This window comes from Sciurus carolinensis, chromosome 9 (genome assembly GCF_902686445.1).
Source record: "Sciurus carolinensis chromosome 9, mSciCar1.2, whole genome shotgun sequence".
Taxonomy (NCBI): Eukaryota; Metazoa; Chordata; class Mammalia; order Rodentia; family Sciuridae; genus Sciurus; species Sciurus carolinensis.
In genome coordinates this window covers 132,123,655-132,143,555 of record NC_062221.1, presented here as the reverse complement: position 1 = coordinate 132,143,555, position 19,901 = coordinate 132,123,655, and the positions used below count along the sequence as shown (strand labels likewise).

The 19,901-nt window shown below is 45.9% G+C and overlaps 1 protein-coding gene across 3 annotated transcripts in view; it reads left to right on the top strand.

Moving 5' to 3' along the window:
• Runx1 (RUNX family transcription factor 1) overlaps positions 1–19,901 on the top strand; it is a 230,826-nt gene that overhangs the window by 128,738 nt on the left and 82,187 nt on the right. For 2 of the 3 annotated variants that reach the window (XM_047563274.1, XM_047563272.1), the window contains exon 3: positions 14,180–14,433. In XM_047563274.1, coding sequence (XP_047419230.1) covers positions 14,180–14,433 — 254 coding nt within the window. Of the gene's footprint in view, positions 1–8,311; positions 8,351–14,179; positions 14,434–19,901 lie in introns of all 3 variants that reach the window. The other variant, XM_047563271.1, reaches the window with a different exon arrangement.

The following is a 19,901-nucleotide window of genomic DNA, read 5'->3' as shown; positions in this document are numbered from 1 at the left end:
AGAGTGCTTGCCTCACAAGCACAAGGCCCTGGGTTCAAATCCCCAGCACCGCAAAAAAAAAAAAAAAAAAAAAAAAAAAAGCTAAGTTATTTGTTTGCTATTTATTTGTGTTTCATGTCATATGTCCCTTGGCCTGCTTGAAAAGAATAGAAAATCTTATGTGAAAGGAGAGAAATTCTGGAAAATGATAGTCATTAAAATGTATTATCTTGAGTTGGTTCTGAACTAATCCCAACCCTCCTCTGTATGGCTAATAGTTCAAGAGCCAGTCAAAATGACTCAGTGACTTTTAAACATAAATGTTGATTAAGAAAAAAAGTCTACCTTCCTATTTCATAAATACCCAAGTGCAAGAGAAAAGGTAAATTATAATCAGAGGGAATCAAAAGAAACTATTCAATTTGGGGAGGAGAATTTTTTGTGAGGTGACCACAGGAAAATGAAATGAACCTATTTATTTTTTCATACATCCATTCATTTGTTTCTTAGGAAACCTAGAAAAAACAATCTATTTTGTTTCAAATTCATTGTGGTTAAAATGGCTTTAAATATATTAACTAAAATGCCTAAAATAAAGCCGGTTATAATAGCATTAGCTGTTTTATAGATACTGCTTCCATCATCCACCAGCAAACCCTACTGTCCTCAGAGTGCTCAATTAGAGAACTCCAAGTCAGGCTCAAGTCCCTAAACTTACCTCCCTGTTTCTCAAGTTCAGATGATTTTTGAGATGCCTGCTAACACATGGGTGCTTTCCCATAATGCTTAGAGAAGGATGGCATTCAAAGAGGAGATAGTTTTAGGCAGAGACTGAGTTCTCACTGCAGGTTCTAAACTAACCTTCCAGGGCTAATGGTGCTAGAGAGAATGAGAAGAAGGGTCTACACTCTTTCTAGGGTCCACACATCAGCCCTTGACCTCATAGTCCACTCACAGGACTGAAGGATGGAAACAGGTATGCTGCTTAAAAGACACAGTGGGTCCTCCAGGCTCCCAGGAGACAGGGAGGTAAGGCCAGAGGTTCCTAAGACAAACCTTTGCTTTGTCTTCTGAAGACAGGGGGAGGGAGTCCATAACTCAGAGTACAAGTGGCCCTGCTACACTGAACTATTACTGAAGTTTAACTGATAGGTTGCTAACATATTGACATGCTGAGTGACTTTTTGAAAAATCTACCCGCCATATTTCAAAGGACATCTGTTTGTAGGGTTTCCTATTTGAGAGTGAGTTTCTTTAGCTGCTTAGCAATTTTTAAATTGTGACCTATTAAAAACAGAACCTTTATTTCTAGGCTGTATGGCTGATATTTAAGAATCCACTGGATGGATGTCATAGAAAACTATTGTTATAGGAAAAGAAAGGGACTAGAGAGGCTTTTTATAATATTTTTTTCAGACTTCAAAGAAAACCAAAGTAGTAGTTTATAGGCTGAGGCCGTCGGTGGTTAACAAGTGCCAAGTGGAAATCAACAGCTGCGGCTCATCCTGGGCTGTGGAGTTGCATTGGTGGTGTTGACAGTGGTTAGTAGCCTGGGCAATCCAGTAGCTGCCATGTATTTGTGTGTGTGTGTGTGTGTGTGTGTGTGTGTGTGTGTGTGTGCCTCTGAGTTCACCAAGTGATGCTATAGTAAAAATTCTGAACTTCATTTCAGGATAGCCAGGGGGAAAATACGAGCCAAGAAAGGTGCCTGTTTTAATGGTCTTCACTAGTAGCAGGTTAAAGGCAGGGCTCCAAAGAACAGTAGCAGAATTGTTCTTCGGGCTGAAGTGTCCCTATGGAGTTGCAATATGATAGCCACTAGCTGCAAGTGACTGCTGAGCCCTACAACGTGGTTACACCCAATTGCGATGTGCTGCAAATATGAAGAACTCACAGGGTTTGGAAGGTGTGATACGACAACCAAAAAGATGTAAAATATCTCACCAATAATTTTCACCTCGATGACATGTCCCACTGACAATGTTTTGAAAAGACTGGGTTAAATAAGACCTAATTAAAATTAATTTCATCCATTTTCTTTTTACTTAAAAAGGTAAAAAAGTTTGGCTGCTAGGAATTTTTAAATTATATGCATGTATTATGTTTCTATCAGATGGTGCTGTTCTAGGATAAGAAAAAATGCCCACCTGGTTTAAAGGCAAAATATTAGAATGTGGACCGTCTTGGAAGGCGGTTTAGGTTGCTGGTTATAACGAGGCACTCTTGTGGCAAACTGTCAGTGGAGTTTGGGTTCAAAATGGACCAGTTACTGAATCTTCACTTCCTCCTTGATGTCTGTGGGGCACCCTTCCCTGGAGGGTGAAGTTGGATAATGTATGGAGAGCGTTCAGCACAGGCCTAACAGAAAACTCACTGGTCAAAGACAGCCGCCATGATGGTAGTTGGCTTGGCTAGCTCAGGCTGCTGTAACACAACTCCATAGACTTGGTGACCTAAATAGCAAGCATTCGTTTCTGACACTTCTGGAAGCTGGCAAGTCAGAGATCAGGGTACCAGCACCCTGGCAAGTGCCTTCTTCCTGGCTTTCAGATGACTATCTTCTTGCTCCGTCCTCGCAAGGCATGGAGAGATGGAGAGAAGGATCTCTCTTCTAATAAAGGCGCTCATCCCACCACCAGGATCCCACCTTCACAACTTCATCTTAACCTCCTTATCTCTCGAAGGTCCTGATGTTCTCACTTTGGGGACGATGACTTTAATGTGAATCTCGAGGGGGACACAAACATTGCCCATTAACAATAGCTTAAAAAGTCCAACCCAAGATGACTTTATGATCAATTTACATTGCTGTCTATGAAAAACTTAAAATTTCCTGTTTAAAAGTCTGTGCTGGGTGAGATTTTTGCTGGAGACCAAACTGTGTTCTGGGGGCCTTGCCAACTCTGAGTCCACACTCAGAGTTGGACCAGCAGTCACAGCTGTATAACTGGAAGCTTTGGGGAACTGCAAGAATCTCAGGCTCCTCCCCAGACCTGCTGAATCAGAACCTGCAGTAGACCCCCAGGGCTTCCGATGCAGCTTCAGTTTATGCATTGGTGCCAGCAAATTTAAAGATAAGTAAGACACAGCCTCATGTGTGAGGCACTGAAGGTCCAGTGGTTCTGTGTGTGGGGGTGAGAGTGGATCAGAAGGGAATAAGGCAACTGTATAAATGGACTTGGGGTTGGGGGCAGTTGAAAGGCATCCCTGCTCCTAATGAACCAGAATGAAGTGTGAGATGGGCAGAGGAGTCAAACACATGGACATGATCAAAACACCACCTTTGTCACCAACAGTACTTTTGGAACTTAGGTATGCAACTTCCTGCCCATTGAACCCCAGAAATAGGGAGACTCACTGACACACAGGAAGTGTCTGCCAAAGTAATAGGAGGAGGAAGCGCATATGCTCAGTGTATTAGTTTTCCACTGTTACAAAATCAGCAAGTTACCAAATTTAGTTTTTAAACAATACCTATTTATGAACTCACAGTTCTGTAGGCTAGAAGGACAGTGGTCTCCCCTGGGTTCTTTGCTCAGGATTCCACAAGACCAAGGTTAAGGGATTAGCCAAATCAAGCTCTTAGCTCCAGGTTTTAGGGGAGAACCCACATGCAGGCTTATTCAGGAGGCTGGCAGATGCAATTCCACAAAGCTACAGGATGGTGCCCCTGTCTCCTTGCTGGCTAGCTGCCAGGGGCTCACCCTCAGGTTCAGGGAACTGCTGTCCTGTTCCTGCCTGTGCCTCTTCTATCTTCCAGGAAGGGACTTTGCCTCTGCCCCCATCAGAGAAGTTCTCCATTATGAACAGTCTCCCCTGATTAGACGAGGCCCCCAAGGCCAATCTCCCCAGAGGTTGCCTCAAAACCAACTGATTAGTTCCCTTAATTACATATGAAACACCCCTCTTTTCCATGGACCATAGCCACAGCATAATAGCTCATCATACACACAGGGATTAGGGGGGAATCTTGGGGTTCCAGTTTAGGATTGTTCATAACGTTCTTGTTTCCAAAGTTACTAACCAGATACTTCAATCTTTTATGATAAAGGATGAGTAAGAGTGTAGAAAGGAGTCCAGAGTTTTACACAAAATAATGTTGTTCTGCCTAGAAACCGGAAGCCAGGAAGAAGAGATTCTGTCACTTGCCTCTGACCCAAGCCCACACCCCGATATATTAAAACGACTCCTACACAAAGCAGAGTTCATGAGTGATTCTGGAGATATGGAGGCCACAAGGTCCCTGAGAGGGAGGCAGAGAGCCTTGATACCCCCTTCCAGGACAAGGACAGGGAGGGGACACTTCACCCGGCAGGTTGTGCTGAGGAGCTGCGCTGAGTCCAGGAGGCAAGCTGGCCGAGCTGTGGTGTGGGAGGTGAAGCTGGAAGTGCCGCCTGAGATTAGTGGGAACCCTTTTAAAGCGATCTTTGTAAGGAATCTGGCAAGAGGTCAGAAAACCTGAACCCAGTGATGGCAACGGGGAGATAAGTTATAATCACGCAAAGAAAACTCGTTGGTAACAAATCGGATGAAGTCAACATAAATCCACAGATTCCAGTCTGGAAACCGGGAGGCGCTGGTGCCGTGGGAAAGCAACAGAAGAGCGGGCTTGAGGCGGGCTGAGGACCTTGTGCTTTAGTAAAACGCATGGGAGTCGCTCCTCTCCTCCTGTCTCTTCTTCTTGCACACACACACACACACACACACACGCACGCCCCTGAACCTTGTCCTTCTCCGCCCTCTGCCACTCAGCTGGGTTCCTTCTCTTCCACAATCCTCTCCCTCCCCTTCCCTGCGCCCATTGGCTTTCCTGCCCCCCCCCCCCCCCCCCCCCCCCCGTCTCTCTTTGTCCCCCATCTGCTGATTCTGCTCCTCCCTTCTGGCACAGGTACGGTCCATGCTTCCTACAGTCAGACCCAACACGATCTTGTCCGTCCTCCTCTTCAAAACCTCTCTCTGGTTTGGGGGCATGACTTTCCTCTGCAGACTCCCATCTCTTAAGTTTCTCAGGCCCCGTTCTCTCCTTTGCCTTCCCAGCTCAGTCTCCTTGGTCAATTCTTCTCTCTGTGCTCATCTTTGGAATGTCTATGATCCCAGAGCCCCTTAATGCCCTCTTCTCCAGGGACATGTTCTCTGAGGAATATCAAGTTGCCACAGATATTCTGAGGATGATCCACTCAATACTTCCACAAGGCCGTTCCCAGGTCTCTCTGACTCCTTGTCCCACCAGCAGCACCTCCAATTCTACTCTGCACGTCCAAAGATGAACTCTGACATTTACCTCCAAACCCACGCTCGCGCGTCGTTCTCTGCTGCTGCTAGTGGCCAGAAGCTGGGTAAACTTTGCCTCTCCTTCACCTTCAGCCTTCATGTCCCTCCTCTGCAGCTCCCTTGATTCAGATCCTCAAGAACCTGTCTGACAGTGGTGTAGCTCCCTTGATTCTCGTTTCTATCTGCTCCAATTCACATATCCGCCTTCGACAGGCTTATTTTCCTAAAAGGTGTATCTGTTTCTATTTTCCAGGGTGCATGGTGTCTAGAGAACCCACAGCCCTCATGTTGGGGTTCGCATGCCTTCAGGTTGTGTAAGCTGCCCATTATCTCTCTGTCCATATCCTCCTGAGCCACCACACCCGCCTTCCCTAGTCTGATCTCAAGCCTACGCTCCAACTGCACTGGAGCTGACAGGCTGGTCTGTTTCACAAGTTCATGTGGCTCAAGATGCTCCTTCTGCCCTGGAGGGCCTTCTCCCACCCCACCCTCCACTCCCTAGGTCCTTCCTCTATCCCTCCACACCACCTACAAATCTACCCAACCTGCAAGAGTCAAATCAGTCTCTCTTAGAAACAATCTCTACTGGGTCCTCTTCTCCCTGTGCCCCTTCCCACCAGCTCCCTGGCCCCTGCACATGAGTCTGTCAGCAGCTATGATACCTCTTTGCTGCCATCCCTTTGTACTTTGTCACCAGTGAGCCTAGCACCCTGCCTGGCACACAGGAACTGCTCAAGGGAGGAAAATCAAATGCTTCATATTCTAGAAAAGACTTAAAAGGTGCTGGCTGGGATGAATGGAGTTGAGAAAAGATGGAGAAAGCCATTTTATATTTATTATGACTTTAAAAACACCTCAAATGAAACAGCCTGCTCCTCAAGCCCTCTCTGGATGACCAGAAATGATGTCAGGACGTGACTCCTAAATATTTGATATTTGCATGGTGAAAATTCCAGAGATATTTTCTGCTAAAGACAATGCATGTCACCCGGGAAGATTCAAGTGAAAGATGAAATCAGAGTTAAATTTTTCCCAACTCCGCAAAGGATGCCCATAAAAATACACAGTTGTGATCAAAAGAAACATGGCTCACACCGTGTGAACCCATATGTTCATGTGAGTGAGTGTGTGTGTGTGTGTGTGTGTGTGTGTGTTTGTGCGTTTGTTGAAGTGAACCAAGGCAGGGTTGATGAGGTTTCTGGTCTGTAGAATGAGAGAGGAAATGGTTTTGCAGGGATTCAATTGGGCGAGGCATATAATCACCGCCTGGTGTATGATAGTACTCAGTGGCAATGGCAAGGGGGACAGTCAGCCAGATTCCACCTCTACTATCAGGGACACACACAACCTCTCCTCTCCTGCAGCCCAGGGTTGGTGAGCACCTTTTCCATCTCTGGAGCCAAATTCCTTCAAATCCCCACAGGTTCTCCTCACCTGCACCCCTGAGTTCTCAAGGTTAGAAAGTGTTTAACAGGTAACATGCATACCTTTCAAAAGCCTCTTGCTTTTGCCTTTGAGGTTAAAAAACAAAAGTCTTGGCTTTTCTTGGCATGAACCCTTCCTTTTCACTCTCCTGAAATTTCTCAGCCTCAGACACAGAGAGGCTTCTCAGGGTCCTGAGAGAGAACTGCCAGGGCACTTGGTTCCGCTGGGTCTCCAGTGTAAACCCTGCTGTCTGAAATCCCCCACGCACCTCCATGCTGTTCAAACAGAGTTTGCCTACTTTGGGGTACACTGGTAGTTTCTTACCTTGTCATTCATAATTAGTGCAAATGATTCTGTCCCTGCCCTGTTCTCTAAGAAAATCTTTATAGAGTCATTTTATGTACTTGTAAACCACAATCTTTTAAAAATTTTTGTGTTAAGGAAGCTCTTTCGAGACTATACGTATTTAAGTCCTTTAATCTTTCATTATAGGGCAGCCCTTCAGAAGTCCTAATTATTTTATTTGCTCTTTTTGCTTTGGCAAAAATATACAACTAAGGAGCTGCACATCTTGTTCTCCTCCCTATTTAAACAGCGTCTGGAAATCTGAAATAATTACCTCCTTATTTTTAACGTTTTTTTAAAGTCACATTATACTAATATTGTAGAGTAGAGCCGAAAGCTTTAGGTCTGTGCTAATTGAAATGTTCAAATCCTAAGGTTTTGAAAAGTAGTATTTTCTTAATATTTTTTGGGTACTGACCTTTATCAATACACAAGGCTGATAGGGTAATTTTGAATTAAAATACTACATGTAAGTATTAAAGGAAAAGAGAATAGCTTCATATGACTTAGTTTCATGTACTTACCTAAAGCTGTCCCTGCAGCAGCAAGAAGTAAGTACTTTATGTTTGGAAATTGTCTTATGACAATTATTTCCAATAATAATTGATATTGTTTGTTAATTCAAGAGTGGTTTCAATATAAACAACCTGCCCTTCTAGATAAGAAAGAGAAGGAAAACAAGGAAGGGGAGAATATTTCTAAAACATCCTGTCATTGGAAGTAAATGGCCATAATGTCTAATCAGCCACTTACCCCTTTTAAAAGACATATTTCAAATTGTTTATGTTTTCATTGCTTTTATTTCTTGCACTTAGCTTTGCTGTGTTACAGATTTTTAAGTGTTCTTAAATTCAATTAGAGTTTGATTTTAATTTCACCTGGAATTCTGATTCATTTCTACACCTTTCCAGATGTATTTTTAATCTCTATTAAATAAATCCCATGCAGAGCTTAAAAGGAGAGATTCTAAGACACAAAGATTCAGTATTAGCAAGCAATGGAACACAGTGGTGAAAGACACACAAAATCATATGTCTATGTCACAGTCTATTTTTTATTTGATGATTTGCTATTTTAGTTTTGTGCCAAATAGGCTGGATATATTTGGACAATGGCGTAAAATAAACTTCCAGTGCTAAAGAGTATGACAAGGAATGAAAAAAAACTGAATTCAGTAGAAATGTTTTTAAACTTGCAGTTATTATAATTAGGATGAAATTTCAATAACTATCAATTGGTTGCAAGTATATTCATATTACTATTTTTATTTTCCTACTTTCTATTATTTCAGAATGCATACATGGAATGAATCCTTCTAGAGATATTCACGGTATGTTAAATTTTAAAAGATTTTTTTTATAAAAAAGGCATATTAACCTATTCATATACATGATTTTATGTTTATGAATATATGAAACTTATTATATAATTTTACCAGATAATCCAAGCTTTTTTTGCTGATTCCAATATACTTAAAAGCAGTTCTGTATTGTAGATGTCATACCATATAAAATATTCCAATGAAACCTTAAATGATACCCTCAGTTCTATGACATTTACCACTTGTACATTCTGCTGTTATTAAATGACTCTATACAACTCTCTAAAAAATAAAGCTAGGCTTCTATCTCCTATAACCCAGTTTATTACCTTTGTTATAGCTGTGGTAATGCAAAATTTTACAAGGGTAAAATGTTTACTAAGCATCCCTAAATTTAAAAAAGATTAATTTAAAAATATTCTCAGTTTGCTACTTGTGAGGTGCACCAGTGATTCCCGAAGTTACAGTGAGATAATCACACATTAACCCCAGCATTCCAGGGGCATATTCCTACAGGGGAAGGATACAGTGCAAGAAAAAGGAATCTCAGCCCCCTTGTAATTAAATTTCAAAAGTGAAATAACCTCGAAGTCACTTCAGGGAGAAAAAAAAATTAAATTTCAATGTTCAAAACTGGACAGTGAGAATAGCAGGTTATGTGGACCTGTATTCCTCAGAATTGTTCCTTATCCCTGTGACATTATTTCCAACAGCAGCAAATCGGTCCAGAACCAATAGGAAGATACATTCTCTAATTAAAACAGAAGCAATAGAAATAATTCTTTCAGAAATAGTACATTCTTTAGAAATCTAATCTTGGAAATATCACAATGATATTAAAGAAAATTGTTGAGATTCCAATCCCACTTTTAAACTCATTTTATCTTGGAGAAGGTTTTGAAAAAGCAAAAATACAAAACACTTAGATATTTAAATACAAAACATTTAGGTGTATTCTGAGCCCAGCTAAAATTGTGAATAGAAAACGTCAGTTAATTGTTATTGTTCTTCAGTGAAGCAGTTGTCTTCCAGATAATCAACTACTTCTTTTAAATTCACGGTGGAAACTTCTATTTCATTCCTGTTTGAACATCTTCAATTATCCCCTCTGCAACAAATTTAGAAGACTCCCATAGAGCATCCTCCCAATATATCACTGCGTCTCATCTTTTCATTTGTATTATGTAAATTTTTGTATTTTTCTGGGTAACACTGGGAGTGAACTTGGTAAGGTTTCCTTTCTCAGGCAAAGGAAAGGAAATTCTATACGGTCCTTCTAATGAGCGCTCTCGGTGGAAAGGAATTACTTATTTTCTACGCAGTGTTACAGTACTTTATAAACTCGGTTAAAAAAAAAATCCTTCCGACTAAAGGGCTCCCGGTACCCACCAGCGGAGCCCCATGCTGCCCGCTTGCCATTCATTTCAGTTCCTCTGTAAGGAAGGGGCGGTGGTTTTTTGTTTGTTTTCTGACTTTTCAAGTGTGCACCGCGCAGCAGCGCATTTCCATGGCGCCCAGGTCCGGGGAAGCCCACGAGTCGGGCGGCCCTATCTAGAAGCTTTCGTTGGTATTATCGTCTTCGAGCTTCGAACTCGGGGTCTATGGGTTGAAACTCCGTGGGGCAGCGCCCAGGGGACTGCCCTAGAAAATTCAGCTCGGTCCCCGCCCGGAGACCCAGTCCAAGTCCCGACCCGCAGTCCCGGCCCAGGTTTAGGGGTTTAGGGTTTTAGGCAATGGGCCCGAGTCCCAGGGGAGCAGATTACACCTGAGTCAGCTCCTTCCCCTGGAATCAGAGTCCACTGTTGTCTCTGCTACACTCTTGCTCATCTCTGTCCCCGACAAGTGGGGATGCACTTGCCGGTGGCCCCAGGAGCCCTCGGTCGGCTCCTAGGGAGCGCCTTTGAGCCGAGCCCGGGAGAACAGGTTCCACTAGCCCCGAACTCGCCTTTAGAGCGGGCAGAATCTGCGCCTGGCCACAAGTTAAGGATGGCCCCGGGCAGGAGAGCGGCAGCTGGAGGCGGAAAAAAAGCAAGAATCTGCCCCACGCAGCCGAGGTGCAGTGTCAGAGGCCGGACGGACGATCGGGGGTTTTACAAGTGATCCGGGCTTCTTCAAAACTCACTTAGAAAGAAAAACGCAGAGCATTTTTCTTCCGAAGACCCCAGACTCAATTAAACAAAGAAAATATAGTTCGGTGCTGGCAGTGACCCTGGTTTTCTGGCGTTAAAAAGTTACAGGACGGGCCCACCTTGGGGAGAGAAGTAGAGGAGGCTGGGGGGCGGCGAGGCCCGGGAATGGAGAGAGTGCGGCTTTGCCCGGGCACCCGAGCCACCTGCAGCACCCAGAGCCCTGGATGGGCCGACAGAGGTGCCCAGGCGGAGGACTTGAGGAAAAGACCGGACTCAGCCGGGTCTGGACAGCAGGGACCCCAGGTCCGGGCGTTCCCAGCCAGGTCGGCTGTGCTGCCTGCCTAGGGCCACGACGCAGCCGCTCAAGCTGTCTCCGGCGGCCGTTTCCTGTCGTGTCTCCCCAAACTCAAGTTCTTACAAGAGCAACCCGAAGGCCGCCGGGCAGAACCGCAGAGCTCTCGCCGTCGGGGCGCTCCGGATGCAGGGCGCTGCCGCCTGGAGCCCCGGCGTCGAGCGAGGGCCGCTGCTGCCCCCTGGCGTCCGCCCCGACCCAGCGGCCCGCAGCGCCTGGGGAAGGCCTCTCCCGCTCCCTGCGCAGCTAGCCGGCTTCTCCAGGCCCCGGGCTAGGGAAGCGGCCTGGGCGCCCGACCCGCCACGGCCTCCTCCTCCGTCAGACCCCAGAGGCAGCGCCCAGCACCCTAGCCGCACGTCCGCGGGGGGAGGGAGGTGACCCGCGGGGACAACCGAGGGACCCCGGCGCGGGGGAGTTCATGTTGAGGGGCTCGGCCTTGTCCTAGGGAGGGGTGAGGAGCTCGATGGCGAGGTTGAGAGACCCTCGGCGGATGAAGGGCCCCGAAGGAACTGGGGGTCGGGGAAGGGAGCAAGCCTTGCCGGATGGGGGGCGGGAGCGGGCAGCGCGCCGGGCCAGGGGCGGGTCCTTTAAGCTCCGCGAAAATGCCCGCGGCGCCGCGGGGACGGGCCTAGGGGGAAGTTCCCTGCCGCGCGCAAAGCCGGGTGGGTTCAACACCCCGGCCGCTGGAGCGCGGGGGCGGGGAGGCGCTGGGGCCGTTTCCGGGGAGCTGAAGGGTGGATGTGGGGTGGCCCCGCTCTGAGCAGACCACGCCGGGCCCCGCCGCGGCCGTCCTCCGTCCCCTTGGGGAGCTACGCTCCGCAAGCAGGGAGCGAGCTGAGCGGATGCTTTCAACTTTCTTTCCGGCCTCGGGTTCTTTGGGGTCTTCTCGAACTAGAACCTCTGCTGGCAGCTGAGCACGCTCCGCCAGAGGAGCGCGCCGTGTGCGAGGCCGAGCCCACTGATTAAAGAAAACACACCGAGAGAACGCGAAAACACGACAACCGTGTTGTGGAGCATCGTCTGGTCTAATTAAACGGGTCGGCGTCATTCGCTGTAGCTGACAACCAGGCCTTGGGGGCGCGCAGAGCCACTCTCGACCCGGGCCCCGGCCCTCCGGCCCCCTTGCGGCCGAATCCCACCCCTGCCCGGGAAGCGGAGCTTTAGCAGTGGGCGCCTTCCCAGAGCCTGGGACCGTCCCGGGAGCCTCGCGGTCGCTGAGTTTCCAAGGCGCGCCAGGCGCCTCCCTGTAGCTGGTGCCTAGGCCTCTCCTGGCGCAGTTCACGGGCTGGGTCCTCATTTCTCCTTCTGGGTCTCCGGACGGTGGCCGCCTGTGGCACCGCCGCTCGCTGCAAAACCCTGGCGAACCGCAGTGCAACCGAGCGCGTAGCTGCAGTGCTGGGGTCAGCACCAGGGAGGGACCTCCGGCGAGGGTGTGCATGTGTACGGCGTCGCCTCGCGTGGGTGCGGGGAGCGCGGGAGTGGCCACGGCAGCCGCCACGGACTCCCCGCCGAGCCTGCGTACAGTAGCGCGCCGCGGCGGGGGCGCGCGGGCCAATTCCAGGAGCAGGCGGCAGTGAGCCGCGCCCTGGCTGATACCGGAAAGGCCTGTGATTGGCCGCCGGCCGCCCCTATGCAAACGAGCTGAGGGAATGGAATTCCTCGGGCCGGGCTTACAGTAAAAGCACGTTCATTTCCAGGCACTCTCATTCATAGAGCCAGCGGGCGCGGGCGGGACGGGCGCCCCGCGGCCGGACCCAGCCAGGGCACCACGCTGCCCGGCCCTGCGCCGGCAGGCATCTCTAACCCGGGCTCCTGGGGACGCCACAGGAAAGTCAACCTTTGCTGCTTCTCCTTGACCTGCGTTGGACCTTTTTTTTTTTTTTTTTTTTTTTTTCTTTTCCTTTTTTTTTTTCCCCCTTTCTTTCTTACTTTTGAATGAACTGGCTTCTTGGCTGGATGTTTATACTTCTTTCCTGGCTGTGAACTTTTTCCCGATTGTTTCCTTTGACAACTGCGGGAGAGAGTGCGCTGTGGTTCGAAGCTAACCGTGAAGTTGCGTGTGCTTGGCAGTGTGCGTGGGAGTGTGCGCGCGTGTGTAACTCGAGCCGACTGGTGTGTTTCCATCTGCGCCGCAGAGCCTGGTCTCAAGGCCCGCTCCACCTGCTGCGGTTACGTGGTGCTCCTGGGTATTTGTGCGTCGGAGGAGCTAACCCGCCGGCGCTGGGGCGACATTGGAGGAAGATCATCTCGCTACTGCCCAAGTCCGGGTTGACTCACCGAGCCGATATAGACAGTGGCTGGCTTCTGAAGGGTGCGTGTCTGCATGTGTGTGACTCGGCTACAGCTCAACTCCCACCAAACCACAGGATCAGCCACAAACTTAACCAACATCCCCAAACCCGAGTTCTCAGATCTGGAGTGCTGTACCCAGAGTATCATCGACTTGGACTTTTTTTTTTTTTTAAGTTAACTAGAAATTTTTGAAAAGCCGAATTTTCCGCACTGAGTAATTTGCCAGAATCTGTTGAGAGAACATGACAAGTAATTCTAGTCCAGCCCTCTTCCAACTACTGAAGCTGATTTTCAAGGCTACTTAAAAAAAAAAAAAAAAAATCTGCAGCGGACATTAATGGATTTCTGTTGTGTTTAAATTCTCTACAGATTATACTGTAAATATTTTATGAAGTAGCATATGTATATATTTATATATACGTTCACATACATTAGCACAACTTTTGGAAGTCGCAGCTCTTGCTTTTGAGGACCGAAGCCAGTTTTTCATGATAAAGGGGGCACCCTGTATGGAAGACACTCCTGTATTTTCTGTTCTGTTGGGACTTTAGACAAAACTCACCTGCATTAAAAAAAAAAAAAAAAAAAAAAAACAAAAAACTGACAGGCGATTAACTACTGGAACTTTCAAATCATGTATTTGCTGGTCGTTTTGCTCTCCGCATTAATATTTTAGAGAGTGCGGGAATTTTGCCTCCGGGAACATTTGTAATAGCCAAAGACTGAAGTTGAACTTTCAAAGCAAGACTCAGGAGAAGATAGGCGCCCTTTGCAGTTTGACTTTGGATCCTGGTCGCCCACTTTTTAATGCACTAAGCGGTCGGTTGCTAGGAGTCTTGCCTGGGTCTGAGGCCGATCAGCGTAACTAGAACTTTCCCCATCCTGAACTGTTGGTAACTTCGTCTCCCCTCCTCCCTAGCCCTCCCGCAGTAATAAAGGCCCCTGAACTTGTATGTTGGTCTCCCGGGAGCTGCTTGCTGAAGATCTGCGCCCCTGTCGCCGTCCGGTAGGAGCTGTTTGCAGGGTCCTTACTCAATCGGCTTGTTGTGATGCGTATCCCCGTAGATGCCAGCACGAGCCGCCGCTTCACGCCGCCTTCCACCGCGCTGAGCCCAGGCAAGATGAGCGAGGCGCTGCCGCTGGGCGCCCCGGACGCCGGCGCCGCCCTGGCCGGCAAGCTGAGGAGCGGCGACCGCAGCATGGTGGAGGTGCTAGCCGACCACCCGGGCGAGCTGGTGCGCACCGACAGCCCCAACTTCCTCTGTTCTGTGCTGCCCACGCACTGGCGCTGCAACAAGACGCTGCCCATCGCTTTCAAGGTACTCAACCTGGAGTGGGTGGCGGGAGAACCGGCAAAGATCGGCCGATGCCCCGGGGCGACCCCGGAGGAAGCGGCTAGGCGGGCGGGGCTGGGTTCCAGAAAGCGGACGGCGCTACCCCTCGCCGCCCCTGGTCCTTATTCCTCGCTAGGGATGAGGGGATGCTGCGTTGCCGTGGCGACCCTCGGAAGGGACCCGCCTCGATCCTCCCGGGCAGCATCCAGGGAGGACTAAAAAATCAGGATGCCCCTAAGAGATTCACTGAAGGCCAGTCGGGACTTCCCTGGCAAGGGCCTTACCTTCGATACAAAGTAGGAAAAGTTATAAACTAGCCAGGGACAAGCCCCCAACCTCTGGCTTAACACTCAAAACATTTTGTCTCTCAGATGAAGGCATCAGGAAATAAAATAGAGATACTTTTATATCTTCCGGTCGTAAAAACAAACCACCAAGGAAAACTGTCAGGGATTTCCCCCTCCTTTTAAAACCCGCCCTATAGGAATTAGCATGTACAAAGTCCACGGCAGGCATAGCTAAGTTTGCAAAAGTTTTCTGAGGAGTTTTGCGAGCTTCTAAGTCTGCTCCTGCCAAAAGCCGCAAGTAGCAAATCCTGTTTCTTTTCCTGGAACCCTTCAGAACGTTATCGCAGCTCACCTAGATTAAGCCCCAGGCAGCAAAAGGTGACGAGGTGTCTTTTGAGAACCCAGAGGTCCAATCCGCCAGTTTTTCTGTTAGTGGAGGGTGCCGCGTGGACCCGGCAACTTCAGACCAGCAGCTCAAAAGGTCTGGGTTCCGTTTTCACCCCTCATCTTGCCTTAGCTTTGAGCTGCCTTTAAAAATCTTGGCCTTCAACTAGGATATATAAACAACCTCGGGCGTTTTTAAACAACCACCCTACTACCCTGGCAGCAAGCAGGAGGAATTTAATTTCTGCGGAGGGGATTCTGTCTTCGGTGGGTTTTAAGAAGTGCAGCTTTTTAGCACAATCAGTGCGCTCATTTCCTGTTCATTTGAAGGACTAAATAAGGCAGGTGATTCAGGCAGTACAGATAGGCTACTCTTAAAATGTTGGGGGCTTTTTGGTAAATAATTGTTCCTTTTAAGGGGAAGATTAATGTAATATAAGGTTTTTATAGGTTCAGGCCTTAGCCATATTTTGATCTAATTACAATGAATAGTGTTCACTTTATAAAAAAAGTTGGAATTCTTCATTTTTAAGCTTAAACACTTTCCAAAGTTAGATTGTGATTTAAAAAAAAAAAAAACAATTTACAGTTGCCTCCTTTTGCACTGAGTTTTTTGAAAGCGTGTTTTTTTGTTTTTGTTTTTGTTTTTGCAGGGTGGGGGAGGGAATGAGAATAAGGGGAGAGGCCACAGGACTCTTTCTTCCCTTCCTCTATTTATTTAGATTTGGGTTGGGGGTGCATTTCGATTTTAAACCATTCTAATCCTCTTACATAAATGAACTCCGATGTAGATGTAGGATCTCTTAACTCACTCTCTGAGGGTGTCAGGGCTGGTCCTGGGGTCACGTCAGATAAGAGCAGAGAGAAGACAGGCTGATATTCAACCATTTAAGCCCACTAAAGGATTCGAAGGGATTCGTGGCTTCCCTTAGAGGGAAATCAGGGTCTCTTCTGAACTCCCTTTGCTGCCTCGCAACCCACACCCCAATACAGCAAGACACTAAATGCTTAATGAAAAGGAGTTAGGCCAATGCAAAGTCTTCAGCCACCACATGAAAGTCTTATTTTCTTCATACAAGTTGCTTTTATGAGCCATCAGAGAATTCCTCCTAGCAGAACCCATAATAAGTATAGAAGTTTCCTTTTAAAAATGACTTTAGACAATTCACTGTAAAAAAAAAAAAAAAAAAAAAGTCTGAATTTGTTTTACTCAGTGATAGCCTGTAGGCTACTGCAAAGTCAAGGTGCACAGCTCTTTAAAAAAGTACAAGTGGGTTTCTCGAGAACATTTGGGGGAAAGAAAAGGATAGTAGAGAAAGCAGACCACTTGATTAATATCCCCGAAGAGAGGCCCCTTCTTCAAGGAGACCTGCTCACTGCATGATCAAAAGAGTAGACAGAATTTGCAGTGCAGAAGCAAACCTAAAGATTGGGATAAAAGCAAGTCAGACTCCAACCCCGCCTGCCTTCTGACTTGATTGTCGTCCTGGCTGTACTCTGTACTTACCCACCCACCAAACACCTCCTAAGCTGTTTCTCCAGAAAGTACTCCTTTAAAATTTCATTTTAATTAAGTCTCAATCTCTTTAGAAAGTTAATCCTTAGAGAATTACTATCTTCCCAATGATAAAGAAGAGAAAATGTGAAACAAGTATAGTCAGATGATATTGATGAAAAGTGCGTTTAAGTGCCTCTTCAGGAATCTTCTGAAATTCTATATGTAAATCCTCTGCTTTAATCTTTAGAACTAATGAGAGATTTAAAATTATGAATTTTCTTTAAAAGAGATCAAAATTATCCTAATTAGGTGTCCTGTCCTCTCAACCTGTTCTCTACCCCCTTCCTCCTGATGAGATACATAGTTTTACAACTGAGAAAATCTTAAATTTGCTACGAGTTACCCAGTATTTACAGAAGCAGTCTACAGGGCTGTTCGAATGGCTTAGGATAGATTTTGTAATGCTTTAATATTACAGTTTGTTTAGGCCCCGGCACACCAGAGTCCAAAGACACAAACATGTCTGAAGCAGAAAAGTTCAGAGACCTTGGGTGCTGATGGTGATAGGCTTTCAGTAAAAAGGGAAAGAAAAGGAATGTTTCTGGAGCCAAGATCACGGTCCCTAGCTATGCATTAAATGCCATCTAGGCTGAATTCTGTGTTCCACTCCATAGCCTTCTTTGAAACACGGGAAGATTAAGGGATTTGAAGTAAATGAATTGTAACTGTAATTTCAACCTCATTAGAATTGGTTGAAAATGCATTTGAACTGTGAACAGGCTAGTCAAGAGTAGTATGGCGAGGTCCACACAGTGTAGAAGAGACTTGATATTTTGCCCAACTTCCTGATACTTTAAAAACAGAGAAGTAAAACAAAATATGAGATGTCTTTGGCCAGCAAGTCCCTTCTTGTCTGTTTGGTCTGTGTTAAAATGTAAATGTTTGTGTTCCCTTACCTATTGTTTATAGCTTTTCATTCCAGTTGCTTCTTTCTTCTGTTTGAAGTGAGATATTTTTTCCGTTCTCTTCACGTTGCCTATCAATGACAAAAACTGGATGAAATTCGCAGACACATTAGTTTTACATGTTAAACATTTTAAACTAGCCCAAGAATGCTTGTTAATTGGATGAGATACATTATTAATGTCATTTCCTGGAAAAACAACTGCCCCCCCATCCTTCAAAGACCAGTAAAAGTCCAAGTAAACGATCTTCGAGCACCCCAAAATCCTGGATTTCCACTACATTTTAGAAAATGGGAACAGTGAAAGTTGCATTCCTATTTTCTTTTCTTTTTTTTTTTTTTTTTTGTGCTTATACTCCAATATCTAGCCACTGTGATAATTTCATGCCGTATTTGTTTCTACTTGGTGACTGCCTCCAGAATGTGGTAGCTCACTCAAGAGGATGCTGTTGGACAGATGAGAGGCACACGCAGGGGCACCAGAGGAACAGGGGCAGGAGCACAGAGATTCAGAATGCGTTTGGGTGGTTAGAAAACAAGATTTATTCATCCTAATCTCTTTACAGATTTGACCCCAACAATGAGTTATTCAGTTTGAAAGTCATGTCGTTGACCAGGACCCTGTACACTTACTTCATGTTGAATCAAAATAGAAAAGTCTGGCTCACCACAGGGAGGTGAGGATGAGGAAGTCAAAATCAGTGTGGAAGGAGAGCATTTCAACACTGTGAGCCAAGTTCACAGAGGGAAGTGAAAACAGTAAGAAAAAACGGAGGAAATTTTAAGAAACTAAAAAGAGCAGAGTAAAGCAAGCATATTTTGTAGGAGTGGAAGAAAAGGTAAAAATAATCGATCAAGGAGATTTATCTCAGTAATGTCTTTTGAAACAAAAGAAAATTGTTGAATTACGGTTCTTAATTAAATGGCAACAAACACACTTATAATTGGGAACTAAATACCTAATTAGAGATTGCTTGGAGAATAAATACCAATGTTTTAAAGTCTCCTTGATGGAAAACATGTCCAACAACTGAAATGAAAGGATTACAAACAGAGATAAGAGGCCCAGATCTTGTTTGACAGTGTAAATTGGGTGAAATAGATGAGGAAGATACTTACCTAGTTACTATAGGAGTAGTAGTAGTAGTAGTCTTAGGATCCAGAGCATTCCGCCTCTTGGAGTAACAGGCTCATTTTCTGCTGTGTTCCTTAGAACCTAGGAGCTAAAGTAGTCACTGTGAATAAAAAGAGCACATGGTCATCTGAAGGACACAGTGAAGGGGTCATGACTAAGCTCACAATGAAGAGGGGGTAGCTGAGAAATGTGACTTTGATGTCAGACAAAGCCATCTCTGGTGTCCTTATTCAGATACAGAAAGAGGACTGAAAATATTCCCACCAAAAATAGTATAGCAATTATTAGGTAGAAATGGGGAGACGAAAAACAGGGGGATGAATTTTAATAGTACACTAAGGAATCCTTGACTGTTAGTAGTTGGAAAACCACCAGAAAACGATTATACCATTGGAATGAATAACACAAATGTCATTAGTGACTGAGAAAGTCCCATGGAGAAGATCAGAAACGACAGGAACAAATGTGACTTGAAATTCTGTGATCACATTGAAAACAAAAATTGAAACAATGGAAATAAAGCCAATAATAAATGTCAAGACCAAATAAACCATTTCTAGAAGGGTCGGACCATGGCTATGAAATGGATACTATTGCACAAAAAAACCCAACTCAGGCCATGTCCTTCTGAACAGCTCACCTTGCCTCACTCCTGTTTCATTCCCTGAGAATCTAAATATTTATCTGTCAGTTTTCTTCAATAGCCCTGATGATAAACCCATGCTTTTTTTCATTACATTAAAGGAATTCCTGGTCAAGATCAACTCAGTGTGGATCCAACCTCAGTCATCTATTAGGATATAATTAACACATCTCTGGGACTCACCGATGCAAAAAATGCAAGCCAGTCTCACCCCTGATTTGAGAGTGGTCCAGGGGAGCACCTTTTCTCTGAGGCCAGCCAGTTTTGTAATTCGAAGTAATCAAAGGGAACCCATCTGATTTTCTTCCCTTGCCTGCCAGAATTCACTGCTAGTGAAATTTCTGTAATCAAAACCAGTAGAGGGACCAAAAATGAAATGCAAGAGGTCAGTTTTAGTCATTTAAGAATCATCAGCAAGGGTCAAATTTAATTTTAGCAAAAATAAGTTTTAGTGCTTCAGGTTCAGGCTATTAGCCCCATCAATGGAGGTCTGAGCAAGCAGAGGACAGGGTAGGTTCTAAACTTACAAACACAGACGTTGT